Genomic DNA, 15,540 nt, shown 5'->3' with positions numbered 1-15,540 from the left:
TTTCCTTCTTACAGGAAGTTTCTGTTTATGGATGGAAAGAGAGGAAAACCTTCAGCCTGTTCAGCTTTTACATTTTGAACACAGTCTGATATGAATTTCTGTCCCAAAGAAAAAGATGGAAAACTTCACATATTTAGCAACCAAATATTAACATACATGGAGAAACCTGACATAATCCTCACATTCCAGCAGCAGGTGTCATGAATGAACTGATGAACTGATGAACGAACTGATGAACGAACTGATGAACGAACTGATCGCTACTTTAGAGGGACGTCCTGCATGTCCCTTGTGGGGCTCCGTAGTCTCATCCTTCTGCTGTTTGTGGAAAATTAAAGTTATTTATTATCCAGCAAATGTGACCCATTTGTGTCCATACTGGGCCCAGTTCTCCCAACCAACCCAGACTCACTGGATGAGAACCAGAACCAGAACCAGGCCTGAAAATAAGTTTACATTTTTATGTATAAATAAAAACCTTCATACATTACTTTGGACTAATTTATGGAAATAAGTCATAATTTATAAATAACTTCCATTTTATTTACAGATAAGTTGGAAATTATTTATGAATAACTAGTTGCCATGCAGCCAATCAGAGCCCTGCTGGTTCTGACCCGTCTGGTTCTGCTGATGTCTCCCAGCAGGTCTGGACTTTGACTGGGCCGTGAATCTGGGGTGACATCACTTCCTGTCTCTTTCTGACACCATATCACAATAAAAGCCTTTTTCCTTTAATGGCAGCAGCAGCAGGTCAGAATTACTAGTGAAGAAACCAATGAAACCATCAGAGCGACTGCATCATATCAATGCTTTTAATGTGAAAGGTCAGGGTGTTGATCCGCTGATTTTCCTAAGTACTTCACAATAAAAGTCTGAGCAAATCCATCAAATCTGCAGAGATGATAATTTCCTCTACAAGACGCTTCTAGAAATATTTTCTATCATTAATATAAAATGAATAAATATTTAATCAGAGTGATTGATCCGCTGCCGTGCTGTGATTGGACGACACAAAGTTTGCCATGAAGCTCGGCACCTGCAGGCCCGTTCCCACGGAGATTCCCCCGCACCACACCTGGAACACACATTACTACAGTCAGTACTACTGGGTACTACAGTCAGTACTACTGAGTACTACAGTAGCTGTAGTACCCAGTAGTACTGGCAATGTTGTTTTACTACTGCTGCAGTACTGCAGTACTATATAGTACTGTAGTACTGCTGTACTATATAGCACTATATACTACTATAGTACTTCTATAGTACTACTATAGTACTACTATAGTAGTATAGTACTATACTACTATAGTACTACTATAGTACTACTATAGTAGTATAGTACTATACTACTATAGTACTACTATAGTAGTATAGTACTATACTACTATAGTAGTACTATAGTAGTATAGTACTATACTACTATAGTAGTACTATAGTAGTACTATAGTAGTATAGTACTATACTACTATAGTAGTACTATAGTAGTATAGTAGTACTATAGTAGTACTATAGTACTATACTACTATAGTACTACTATACTACTACTATAGTACTATACTACTATAGTACTATAGTAGTATAGTACTATACTACTATAGTACTACTATACTACTATAGCACTACTATAGTACTACTATACTACTACTATAGTAGTACTATACTACTATAGTACTATAGTAGTACTATACTGTAGTACTATAGTAGTACTATACTACTATAGTACTACTATAGTAGTATAGTAGTACTATACTACTATAGTACTACTATAGTACTAGTATAGTACTATAGTAGTACTATAGTATAGTACTACTATACTACTATAGTACTATACTACTATAGTACTACTATAGTAGTATAGTACTATACTACTATAGTACTACTATACTACTATAGTACTACTATAGTAGTATAGTAGTACTATACTACTATAGTACTACTATACTACTATAGCACTACTATAGTACTACTATAGTACTACTATAGTACTATACTACTATAGTACTACTATACTACTATAGTACTACTATACTACTATAGTACTACTATACTACTATAGTAGTACTATACTACTATAGTACTAGTACTAGTACTATAGTACTACTAGTACTAGTATAGTACTATAGTAGTACTATAGTATAGTACTACTATACTACTATAGTACTATACTACTATAGTACTACTATAGTAGTATAGTACTATACTACTATAGTACTACTATAGTAGTATAGTACTATACTACTATAGTACTATAGTTGTATAGTACTATACTACTATAGTAGTACTATAGTAGTGCTATAGTAGTATAGTACTATACTACTATAGTAGTACTATAGTATAGTAGTACTATAGTAGTACTATAGTACTATACTACTATAGTACTACTATACTACTACTATAGTACTATACTACCATAGTACTACTATAGTAGTATAGTACTATACTACTATAGTACTACTATACTACTATAGCACTACTATAGTACTACTATACTACTACTATAGTAGTACTATACTACTATAGTACTACTATAGTAGTATAGTAGTACTATACTACTATAGTACTACTATAGTACTAGTATAGTACTATAGTAGTACTATAGTATAGTACTACTATACTACTATAGTACTATACTACTATAGTACTACTATAGTAGTATAGTACTATACTACTATATAGTACTACTATACTATCGTACTACTATACTACTATAGTACTACTATAGTACTATACTACTATAGTACTACTATAGTACTATACTACTATAGTACTACTATAGTAGTATAGTACTATACTACTATAGTACTACTATACTACTATAGTACTACTATAGTACTACTATACTACTACTATAGTACTACTATACTACTATAGTACTATACTACTATAGTACTACTATACTATAGTATAGTACTACTATACTACTATAGTACTACTATAGTACTATAGTAGTACTATAGTATAGTACTACTATACTACTATAGTACTACTATAGTACTATAATACTATAGTACTACTATACTACTATAGTACTACTATACTACTATACTACTACTATACTACTATAGTACTACTATACTACTACTATAGTACTACTATACTACTATAGTACTACTATACTATAGTATAGTACTACTATACTATAGTATGGTACTACTATACTACTATAGTAATACTATACTACTATAGTACTACTATACTACTATACTACTACTATACTACTATAGTACTACTATACTACTACTATAGTACTACTATACTACTATAGTACTACTATACTATAGTATGGTACTACTATACTACTATAGTAATACTATAGTAGTATAGTACTACTATACTACTATACTACTACTATACTACTATAGTAGTACTATACTACTACTACAGTACTACTATACTACTATAGTACTATACTACTATAGTACTACTATACTATAGTATAGTACTATACTATAGTACTACTATACTACTATAGTACTACTATACTATAGTATAGTACTACTATACTATAGTATAGTACTACTATACTACTATAGTACTAGTGTAGTACTATAGTAGTAGTATAGTATAGTACTACTATACTACTATAGTACTATACTACTATAGTACTACTATAGTAGTATAGTACTATACTACTATAGTACTACTATACTACTATCGTACTACTATACTACTATAGTACTACTATAGTACTATACTACTATAGTACTACTATAGTACTATACTACTATAGTACTACTATAGTAGTATAGTACTATACTACTATAGTACTACTATACTACTATAGTACTACTATAGTATACTACTATACTACTATAGTACTACTATACTACTATAGTACTATACTACTATAGTACTACTATACTATAGTATAGTACTACTATACTACTATAGTACTACTATAGTACTATAGTAGTACTATAGTATAGTACTACTATACTACTATAGTACTACTATAGTACTATAATACTATAGTACTACTATACTACTATACTACTACTATACTACTATAGTACTACTATACTACTACTATAGTACTACTATACTACTATAGTACTACTATACTATAGTATAGTACTACTATACTATAGTATGGTACTACTATACTACTATAGTAATACTATACTACTATAGTACTACTATACTACTATACTACTACTATACTACTATACTACTACTACTACTATAGTACTACTATACTACTAGTACTACTATACTATAGTATAGTACTACTATACTATAGTATGGTACTACTATACTACTATAGTAATACTATAGTAGTATAGTACTACTATACTACTATACTACTACTATACTATATAGTAGTACTATACTACTACTACAGTACTACTATAGTACTATACTACTATAGTACTACTATACTATAGTATAGTACTACTATACTATAGTATAGTACTACTATACTATAGTATAGTACTACTATACTACTATAGTACTACTATACTATAGTATAGTACTACTATACTATAGTATAGTACTACTATACTATAGTATAGTACTACTATACTACTATAGTACTACTATACTATAGTATAGTACTACTATACTACTATAGTACTACTATAGTACTCACGGTGAAGGCCGGGACGAGGGGCAGGAAGCGGTTCCTGAAGACGTGCAGCAGGCGAAGCCGATCGACGTCGATGAAGATCAGCTCTCCTGAGGAAGAGGAGGAGGAGGAAGAGCGATGACATCATCAGCTGTAAAACAGCTTCTGGATTTTATTCTGAAGGTCATATGTTGTCATGGCGACTCAGCAGACCGTTGTCATGGTCGCAGTAAACACCAATTCGCTGCGGCAGCGGCCAATCCAAGGCCTTCGCTCGGTTGCCATGTTTGGCTGCCAGCGCGCTCTGCAGCCATTGGCTGGCGTAGAGACACCAGGAGGTGGAGCTCTTCCCTAATTGGTCGAAGCGTCCTAAGCTGCCCCGGTAGGCCACGCCCACACTGAGCGACTTCCAGTCAGCAAGGGGCGGAGCTCCCAGTAATGACAGCCTCCATTGATCTCCTGGTCGCCTAGGAGACAGAAACACAAACTTAACTTGACCTACAATTACCAAAATAAAAGCCTTACGTCCAACCAAGGCCTAGTTAAAGTAAAAGGTGTAGTTGCAGCACCCAGCACGGTGTAGGACTCCCCAGCGAATCGCTCGCGTCCGCCTCGACTTCCTGCTGTCTTATTGGGCGACGGAGTGGCGCTCCGGCTGCTGACCAATCAGAAGGAAGCAGATGTTAGCAGAGAGGAAACGCCGCAGCGAAACAGCCAATGAGGTCGAGCCAAAGCGATGATGCGGCAGGAAGATGACGAGAACAGAAACGCTGAGATGGATACCGACCACAGCTGGGGTCATGACCTTTAACTTTTAACCTCACAGAACCATTACTGCAACGAATCTATCACAGCGGTGATGTCAGCGGTGATGTCAGCGGTGATGTCAGCGGTGATGTCAGTGATGTGATTGTCTGCATGAAGGACATGGTGGATGGGGAGAGTGATTGGCGGTTGCTAGGCAACATGTGGGTGATAACAGTGACTACCTGGAAGGCAGAGGAGGCGGGACGGAGACTGAAGAGGGACAGAAAGGTCAGAGGTCACAGAGCAGCAGAGGAACAACTTCCAACCAGACACAACATTATGGCCTTGAGGCTGTGATGTCATCACACCTGAACAGGTGCAGCGACGTAAACTGTAAATGACAGCATCTGCTGGAGGGGCGGGGCTACTGGCAGGGCGGGCTGCTAACAGTGGGCGGGGCTACTGGCAGTGGGCGGGGCTATTGGCAGTGGGCGGGGCTACTGGCAGTGGGCGGGGCTGCCGGCAGTGGGCGGGGCTACTGGCGGTGGGCGGGGCTGCCTGCAGTGGCGGGGCTACTGGCAGTGGGCGGGGCTGCCGGCAGTGGGCGGGGCTACTGGCAGTGGGCGGGGCTGCCGGCAGTGGGCGGGGCTACTGGCAGTGGGCGGGGCAAGTGAAGCGTTTCTCTTCCTCACCTGTTTTTATTCTCTTTGCCCTTGAGACGTGCGTCATGACCTTTGACCCCCTGGGGCTCCCATATGACCGTGTCGCCCTGGATCTTGAGCTCAGCGTGAGCCGTTGCCGCGTCAAAGCCAAAGGTAAACGCTGCCAAAACCACAGAAGAAGAAAGTCTCAGAGAGGGCTTCAGAGCTCCTGTCCCGTCTGCTGTGTTTACCTTTGGTTTCCATGGCAACGGGCTCAGAGAAGTCTCCGGCGGCGGCCTTGTTTCGCGCCCGGACTCGGAATACGACGAACGCGTATCGAACTTCAGACCTGGAAATGGAGGCGTTATTGCTAGGCAACAAGACCGAGTGACATCACATCTGGAGGAGCGTCTCACCTGAGCGTCTCACCTGAGCGTCTCACCTGAGCGTCTCACCTGAGCGTCTCACCTGAGCGTCTCACCTGAGCGTCTCACCTGAGCGTCTCACCTGAGCGTCTCACCTGAGAGGGTCACCTGAGTGTCTGTGATGTCACTGATCTTCTCCCAGCCGGCCTCCCCCGCGGCTCTCGGGGCGCCGCCGCGGTTTGCCTTGCGATGCTCCAGATCGTAGCGCTCGATTGGTCCGTCACCGTCGCTTGGTCGCCAGGCGACAGTGATGCTGTTGTCACAGACGACGCAGCTGGAGACGTCGATCTCTGGAGCTCTGGGAACTGAAAACAAACTCCCCATAAGGAAACCATCACTGCTGCTTCCATGGCGACCTGAGGGGCGTGGCTTCTGACCTGGCAGGAAGTTAAGGCGCAGAAGCCCCGCCTTCTCGCCAGAGAAGTCGACAGTAAACTGCGACATGTTTTCTGACACCGCGGGCCGAGTGGCCATCCGGAACGCGGGAGCCATTGTTACCCTGGCAACAGCAGGGGGCGGAGCCGACAGGTGTGGCTAAGTGTTAGTAGGGGTTAGCATGTTAGCATGCAGATCGGAGCTTTAATCACAGGAAGCAGTTAGTTTTACAAAAAGGAAGTGAAAACAAAGAAGAAACAAAGAGACGACTGAGCGACTAAACAAAACATGGCGACCAAACAGGAAGTGAGACCAAACAGGAAGTGAGACCAAACAGGAAGTGAGACCAAACAGGAAGTGAGACCAAACAGGAAGTGAGACCAAACAGGAAGTGAGACCAAACAGGAAGTGAGACCAAACAGGAAGTGAGACCAAACAGGAAGTGAGACCAAACAGGAAGTGAGACCAAACAGGAAGTGAGACGAGGTGCAACCTACCGCTCTTTGATCTGCTTGGCTGCCTGAGAGCAAAACAAAAACAGAAATATTAAACAGTAATCCTCATTAGTAGGAAGTTTTCTTGTCTTCCTGCGGCGCCGTGGAGCCGACCCAACAGTCTGCGGTTCTGTCTGCGCCACTGTCCCCCCTCCTCTACCTGTTTCTGTTCTGTTTGTGTTTGTATGGCTGTTCCAATGCAAGAAGTTTATTGACATGTTTTCTTTGATCAATTTGTTTTGGGTGAAATAAACTTGATGATGATGGGAACCTTCAGCACTCAGCCAGCAGGTAGCCCCGCCCACTCTGCTTTCTCCTGATGTGTGTTTGAGTGAGTGTGCTCCAGTGTAGGTTGTCCAACATGCAGTGCGCGGGCATGACCCGGCCCCCCCCACTTGTGTGTTTATAAATAGCGAAGAATAAAATCTGGCCTCTGTGATAAATTGTCCGCCCTCCCTAATCTGTCCACTGGGGAGCAGCTGAGTCCAGTTTACAGTTTGCTAACAGGAAGTGAAAATGTTTCTAACCGTCAGAAACTCTTCTTCGTTGGTAATGGTCAGCGACTGGTTGGCGAACTCCAGCAGCTCCTGGCAGGACAGCAGGGCGGCCTTCCCCTCGGACAGCTGCCGCTGGGAACCATGGCAGCCAAACGGTTTGATTATGTTGACAACAGGAAACTACCACAACGATGACATCATACCTGAAGCTCCGCCTCCTTCCTTAGCTTCTCCTCTTTGATGATGTCACGGAGCTGAGTTCCTCTTCCTCCAGGGTGGAGGAAAGCTTCTCCAGCTCCGCCTCCAGCTCTGACATCACCTTGCAGGACTCCTCCTGATTGGACAGTTCATTCATAGAACGACTTAGAACAGGTAGAATTCCATTGAAGCCCCTCCCCCTGCTCTCGCTCAGCCAATGAGCTGCTGACCTGCAGGCCCGTCCGAGTGCTGTTAACTGACTCCAGGAAATGCTGGAGCTCTTCATTCTTATTGGCCAACGTGGTGATGATGCGGCGCAGAGCTTCCTGTTGGAACAGGTTCAGATCACCAACTCACCTGGCCTCCAGGTGGAGCAGCTGCCCACTCCAGATGTTTGTGACACTAATTCAGAAATACTTTATTGATCCAAGGAGAAATTAAATGATATTTTCTTCTCTCTTGATTTACAGCAGCAGATCAACAATCCAGGATCTACAACGGCCTAGTTAAAGCCCAGACCTAACCTGACGGGATCTTCTGATCGATTCTAATGAACCACGTCACTTTCCCCTCCTGATCCTCTCCGATCAGGTTGCCATGGTTACCAGATCAGCTGATCGTTGCGGATTGATTGTTTTGCCGGAGGAAACAGCTAATCCGTTTCCGGTCTGTCCAGAGCTCGCCGTGGGAAGGGAAGCTAACGGCTAGCAGCTAACGGCTAGCAGCTAACGGCTTGCAGCTGATTTCACAGTCTGGGTCGGAACCGCTGGTCCATTTGGGTCTCAGCCGTCCGAGTCTTACCTTCTGAGTGTCCATCGCAATAGGACAAGCGGAAGTGACGTCTCCCTAGAGCGCGACACAACTTTGGCTGCGGCTTTTCAGAGTAAAAGACCAAAAGCTGGCGCCCCCTGCAGGTTCCCGATGCTGGTCTGGGTTCGGTCCGGATCGGACTCAACCACCTTCAGAATTTCAACTGGTACCAGTCAGAACTTTCTCTCGGACTGGTTTCCAGCCTGGCTGTGGTTATCTGGAGCTGCTGCTGCAGTCATCATGCTGCTGCAGTCATCGTGCTGCTGCTGCAGTCATCGTGCTGTTTGGCTGACCTGACGCTGTGGTCCGCTATTGATCACTGCTATAGATCACTGTTATAGATCACTATTGTAGATCACTTTTTAAACAACTAATTATAAAACATATATATATTATTTTCCGTATAATCTGTGCAATTTGTATAATATGTACATAGCTCTCATATTTATACAAAACATTTTATTTATCACATCAGTATTATTCTGTTTAGCAATATTTATATCCTGTATAGAACTTCTGGATAGATGCAAACTACATTTCGTTGCTTTGTACATGTGACAGTGCAAAGACAGTAAAGTTCAATTCTATTCTTTCAATCCCAACATCTGCAGCCTGTGACTCTAAAATACATACCTGTATTCCACTTTGAATACTTTAAATGAAATTCTTTCATGAAATGATCAAAGGGTTTAGTGCGTTATTTATTGAGGTATTTATGGAGCTAAATTGGGACCATGAAGTTTGTTTTTGAAACTTAATAAAACTAAAACTCAAAGCAACCTTTTCATTTGTAAAGCAGTATTTGTCCTTTGAGGACAGCAAGTGTCTCCAGGCTCACCTGGGCGGTGCCGGCTCACCTGGGCGGTGCCGGCTCACCTGGGCGGTGCCGGCTCACCTGGGCGGTGCCGGCTCACCTGGGCGGTGCCGGCTCACCTGGGCGGTGCCGGCTCACCTGGGCGGTGCCGGCTCACCTGGGCGGTGCCGGCTCACTGGGCGGTGCCGGCTCACCTGGGCGGTGTCACCAGATGAGAAAAGAGACGCAGGAAGCAGCTTGTGTTGAACTTTATTGATCATCTGCAGTGAGTCTCTGCTGCAGCTCAGTCGGTTAAATTAGCTGCAGTTTACAGCAATAACTTACGCTTTACAGTGTTACTCGTTTCCATGGCGACAGGACAGGAAGCATCAGGTCCTGAACAAAGCCGGTTCTGTTGGACATGGGTCCAAAAGGTGAGGTTCCGATCAGAAGCTTAACTGGACTTGATTGGATGGAAGGTTAGTGGGTCAATGCGACCCGGCACGAAGGTTCTGGTTGTGGTACCGGACCGCAGACCGGGCTACGTTCAGAACCAGACCTTCCAGACGCTACAGCTACCAGAAACATCAACATCATCGCCTTCAGGTCACCGTGGGAACGCCGTTCTGAAGGGGCGGGGCCATGCAGGGCAGGGGGCGGAGCTAAGCACTACAGATCAGTGGTATAAAAACATAGAAAGGTTCCTCTCAGGCAGGTGGGAGGAGCTAATCAAGCAGCAGTGGGGTGGGGGCGGAGCCAAAACATTGAATCACTTCCGGTACAGTTCCGTTCCCGGACATCACTTCCTGTTACAGACTCACACAGACGTGACGATGTAGGAGCCGCGCTCGCCGCCGCCGTCTCCGCCCTTCGGTTCTCGCTTCTTGGTCACGGGGGTGGGGATGAGCGATGGCCGTGCGGGCGTGGCCGACGGGCCGCCGGCAGGCTGCGAGGGAGCAGAGCTTAGCTCGCCGCCGCTCTTCCTGGGGCTGGGCGTGTAGTTGAAGGGGCTGACGCGCGCCGCCACGGCGCCGCTGCGCGGCTGGCTGCGGTGCTGCTGGCGGTCAGCAGGGGGCGGAGCCTGCTTCCAGGCTCTCACAGCTCCGTCGAAGGTTGAGGTTGGAAGAGGAAGAAGAGGATGAAGAGGGGATCTTGGAGGGGGCGGGGCTATCGATGACGGGCGGCACGTTGGCCGTGGTCGGCGAGCGCGCCGAGCAGGCGGACGGCGAGCGCGGGTTGTTAACGGGACAGTCCTCCAGGCGGACCCAGACATCCTCCGACTTGGCAGCCGTCGACTCGCCGCCGCTCTTCATCTTCCGCCATGTCCCCTTGGCGTCACCGCGGCCACCGTCCTCGCCCCGCCCCTTCTCGCTGGACTCTGAGGACGCCGACAGCACGGAGGAGGAGCTCCCAGTGCGCTTCCAGGTGCCGACCCGCGGCAGCGAGGGTCGAGTGTTTCCCGCCGCCGCTCGCTCCAGAGGTGCCACCACCGCTGGCCTCACGCTTCCAGGTGCCGGTGCGGCTTATACGTGATGAGGTCACTTCCTGCGGGCGTGACGGGCTCTCTGAGTGCGAGCGATGGGCGGCGGGCGGAAGCGGCGTCTCGGGGCTGGACTGCGGCTCCATGGCAGCGGAGGAGGAAGACTCCTCCAACTTCCTCTTCAGCGTGGGGCTCGGAGCTTCCTTGATGAAGGTAGACTGGCGAACCAGCGCCGGCTTCTCTGGCTCCGCCTTCTGCTTCCTGGACATGGCGGAGCCGGCGAGCCTGGAGGCCGATTCGCTCCTGGGAGGCCGCTGCCTTCGGCGCGCCCTTGGCGGCTCTGGAGGAAGATGAGGACGAGGCACTTCCTGGAGAGGCGGTACGCGGAAGCTGGGACAGCTTTCCTGCCTTCTGATTGGCCGGTGCAGAGGGCCGGGAAGGGGTGGAGTCTCGAGACGACCCGGCCCCTCTGTCGGCAGAGTCGCTGCCTCCCGGAGCCTTAGCGGCGGCGGCGGCTCGGGGCTTGCTCCGCCCCCTGGCGGCGGGCTCTGCCCGGGGTTTTCCTGTGATCAGACTGCGGTAGACCTTCTTCCCTCCGCGCAGCGCCTTCCCCTCCTCCTCTTCCTCCTCCTCCTTCCTCTTGGCCTCCAGGCTGCTGCGCTCGCCAGGCTTCAGGATGCGGGCGCAGCGTTTGACCTGCGACGCTGCCTCGTCGTCCTCGGTGGTCAGGCCGGCCGCCGGCAGGTGGAAAGGCGAGCCGACGGACTTCAGGGACAGGACGGAGTCGGAGTCTGAGGACGCCTGGCGGGACAGGGCCGAGGCGGCGGCGTTCAGGCTGCTAACGATGGAGTTGGCTCCTTCCTGGATGGCCTTCCAGTCGAAGGACTCCGAGTCCGGAGAGGGCGGACTGCGGGGCGCCTCCGAGGGCTCCTCCTCTGCCAGGATGTCCTCGTCTGCCTTGGCGAAGGGAACAGGGGCGGCGGGCGCCGCGGTGGGAGAGGCGGCGGCGGCCGGTGCTGTGGACTTCTTTTTCTTCTTGGGCATGGCGGAGCTGATGCACTCCTGCAGCAGGTCGTCTTCCGAGTCGATGCTGAGGGAGCTGAGGGACGAGTTCCTGGAAAACAGACGGGCGTGTCCTCCACATGAAATGCTTTGGGGGCGTAGCCGCTGGCCGCAGGAGGGCGGGGCTTCGACTCCACCTGTGGAGGACACATGGGAACCATCAGACATCCTTTAGACTAACTAAGCCTGAGATCCACTGGTGTTCCTGATGAACTCTACCTTCCTGTAAGGCTCTTTAATCGCTTTGCCCGTCTAATTAGTAGCTGACGTTTGTGTCGGGCACAGGCAGGCCTAGTGCTAGCCATACAGGAGGCCTCCGTCCTCTAAACCCTCACGATCTCCACCCGGTCTGCTGTATGTCTTCCCCCTTTCCTGTCAGATTTCTCTCAGATGGAGGCAACTATTGCAGAACCTTTCAAAGTAAAACACTAGTGGCTGTAGCTAGCTGCCAGGACCATGCCTCTCGCCAGGTGACCTTGACCCGGCATGATGGAGGAAGAGTCCAGGCCTCTGCTAGTTGAGGTTCATATGGAGACAAGGGAACTAACAGATGCCAACTCCAACCTCCTCCCACCGTTGGACGATGGGAAGAGTCCAGTCTCCCAGCCTCAGCAGCAGGTTGTTCACCTGGATCTCTGGGAAGGTGAGTCTAAGGCGGCCGGCCTCCTCCCTCGCTGTACGGGATGGATCCTTCTCAGTGTTCAGTGGACGAGGGCTTGTTGGTAAAGTTTCTGACACCGCCCCCTGGAGGCCGTTTACAGGATGACAGGGGGCGTGGCAGCAATATTTGGAGAGGGGGCATTAAAGTTTAGCTGCTGTGAGGCCAACTTACTTTAGTTTGAATGTCTGTTACATTTTTCTTGAACATGTAAAAATCTTTTATTTTCACATGGTGTTTTGCTCTCTAGGAAACTAAAGTGATGCACTTTATTGTTAATAGATACACAGGCAACAAAACAGACAGTAATATTTATAATAAAATAATATTCAGCACCGGCGCACGCCAAGCTTGGTGTTGGCATGTCGGGGTCTGCCGACGCCTGGGAGGGACTTACAGCCAGGCATGGCTTCAGTCAGACATGTGGTGAAGCCCAGTGGAATGCTGGGTACTCTGGGTTGCTCAATGTAACCCCTGCTGACCCCTCCCAACTCGTCCCACCTGTTCCTCCTGTCCTACCTGTCCAGCAGCAGGAAGTGCCTCTTCTCCTCCTCCTCTCATCGTGTGCTGCGGCGGCTGGGCGAACTCCTTGTTGTTGTTCTCCTGGTCGATGTCGCTCAGCGAGCTCAGTGACGGGTTCCTGGAGAAGCAGACGGGGTGTCTTCCATGGCGAACTTCTGCTTCTCGTCCGCCACCGTCTGACTGGCCGGCGGTTTGGTGCGGGGGTAGATGGCGACTGTCTGCTGCTTCCGCTTCCTGTTTTCCTCCTCCTTGCTCTTCCTGTCCTCGCCGTCCTTCTCGCCGGCCTCGTCTTCTTCGAAGTCCAGAGAGCTCAGCGAGTCGTTGCGTGAGAAGCAACATGGCGTCCCCTCGATTGGCGTGTAGTGGCGAGGCGAGTCGAAGGCGAATCCCGGCTTAGGTTTGGTGGCTGTCGCTGCGACGACACCATATGGCGCCCGCTGAGGCATGGGCTTCACGGGGGAGGTGGGCTTCTTTTTCACCTGCGGCGGTGTTGGCGGAGACACGGTCGGGGCGGGGCTTGGCAGCGCTCGCCGCTGTCTGGTGTTCTTATTGGCTTGCGGGGCTTGGCTTTGGGCATGGCAGCGCTGATGCACTCGGCCAAGATGTCGTCGCCGTTCTCACCCTCTGGGACCGCCGGCCGGGTCCTGGGGGCCGACGGGGGTGGAGCCGCCTCCTCATTGGGTGGCGAGTCGATGGTGAGGTCGCTGAGCGACGTGGCGGTGGAGAAGTTGAGTGGCGTTCCCTCCACGCAGTAAACACGGGGCACTTCCTCCGGCAATGGTGGCACCTCCTTCCTTTGCGGTGGTGGCGGCCGGCTCTGCGGTGGGAGGAGCTTGTAGACAGGAAGCTGGCTGGGTTTCCGTGGCGCTGCTGGTGGAGGCTTCTTGGGCTTCTGGGAGGACTTGGGCATGGCCATGTTGATGCACGCCACCAGGATCTCGTTGTCGTCGTCAGATTCGTCCAGAATGGGCTTGAGAGGCATCGGCTTCGTCTCCTCGCCGCCCGCCGCCGCCTCCTTCATCTCGGCCGCAATGTACGGCTCGTCCAGACTGAGCGCGCTCAGACTGGAGGCGCGGGAAAAGCCGTGCGGTGTGCTCTCCGTAGCAAAGTGCAGCAGCACGTCCCCCTCCTCCTCCTTCTTGGCGCCCTGTGTCGACGCATCGCCCCGGGTGGGCGGCGGCGTCTTGGCGCGACTGGGCGGCATGGTCTGGCCCGGGCTGTCGGGCAAGTCGCTGGGGCTCACCACGCCGCTCGGCTCGCTGCTGCACGGCTCGCTGGAGCGCACCGAGCTGGCGATGGACGACGTGGAGAAGCTGTCCAGCGAGCTGACCGACGTGCAGCGGCTGAACATCAGCGGCGTCTCTTGCGCGTACGGCGGCTCTGGCGGGCTTTTGGGAGTCCTGGCGCCCGACGATGAGGTCACGTGGTGGTGATGGTGATGATGGTGGCCGTGGTGGTGGTGGTGGCCCCTGCGTCCCCTTGTGGACGGCCGGCCGACGTTTGACTCTCCGCCTCTTCTGCTGCCGTTGCTGCTGCTCCTGAGCATCTTTCTCGCTGACAGGAAGTGTGGTAGTCGCTGCCTTTACTCTTCCTCACCACATCGGCAGCATCCTCATCTTCCTCAGAGGACAGAGACGATAGGGAGCTGCCCCTGGAGAAGCAGATGGGCGTATCCTCCACACAGTACGTCTGCGTAGACTCCTGGTGGCTCTTGGCAGCAGAGCGCGCGGTGGACGGCAGGGGCGGAGCTTGTTGGCGGAGGAGGAAGTGGGAGGAGCTAGCGAGGGGATGGCAGTCTCTTTGCGCGCCGACTCATCTCCATACTTCAGGCTGTAGTCGATGGGCTGCTCCGGTACGGCGTCGCCGCCGTAGGAGGACGTTGCCGAGACGACGACGTATCGTGGCGGTTGCCCCGCCGCCATGCGGCCGCCGCTCTGCCCTCCTTCGCCGCCGTTCCCTCGGCGCAGCCGGGCGTCCGGCTCGCCGTCCTGGCTCGGACTCTGCCGCCCCGAGTTCAGCTGCTCGTCCGAGTATTTCAGGCTGTAGTTGATGGGAGTGTCCAGCTCGGCGCCGTCATCGTCTGCCATGTGGTTGGCGCTGCGGATCTTGTGCGCCAGGTCGGCCGGGTACTTCCTGTAGACGCAGCACTTGTTGGCGGCGCTCTCGTCAGAGGAGTAGAAGACGTCGGAGGACGGCTTGGTCTTGCCGCGGTTGCCGTAGCCATCAGTGCTGGTCACGCTGTTGAGGCTATCGCTGGAGGCGCGCACG

General features: G+C 49.6%; 1 protein-coding gene and 1 pseudogene across 1 annotated transcript; both read right to left on the bottom strand.

The window, feature by feature from the left end:
- Positions 1 to 801: 801 nt before the first annotated feature.
- Positions 802 to 8,855, bottom strand: LOC129356210 (FSD1-like protein). Its single transcript, XM_055025808.1, is given in 16 exon segments — positions 802 to 1,078; positions 4,595 to 4,680; positions 4,784 to 4,990; positions 4,993 to 5,037; positions 5,140 to 5,228; positions 6,010 to 6,139; positions 6,210 to 6,290; positions 6,293 to 6,307; positions 6,479 to 6,688; positions 6,761 to 6,882; positions 7,256 to 7,278; positions 7,780 to 7,881; positions 7,953 to 8,014; positions 8,017 to 8,083; positions 8,178 to 8,273; positions 8,749 to 8,855. Coding segments are annotated over 16 exon segments (1,455 nt in total). The 5' UTR covers positions 8,764 to 8,855; the 3' UTR covers positions 802 to 973.
- A 949-nt stretch (positions 8,856 to 9,804) lies between these two features.
- Positions 9,805 to 15,540, bottom strand: part of LOC129356199 (adenomatous polyposis coli protein-like) — a 16,554-nt pseudogene continuing 10,818 nt past the window's right edge.

This window comes from Poeciliopsis prolifica, unplaced genomic scaffold, assembly GCF_027474105.1.
Source record: "Poeciliopsis prolifica strain line A6 unplaced genomic scaffold, Auburn_PproV2 SCAFFOLD160, whole genome shotgun sequence".
NCBI classification, from domain to species: Eukaryota; Metazoa; Chordata; class Actinopteri; order Cyprinodontiformes; family Poeciliidae; genus Poeciliopsis; species Poeciliopsis prolifica.
This window is presented reverse-complemented; position numbering and strand designations above follow the sequence as displayed.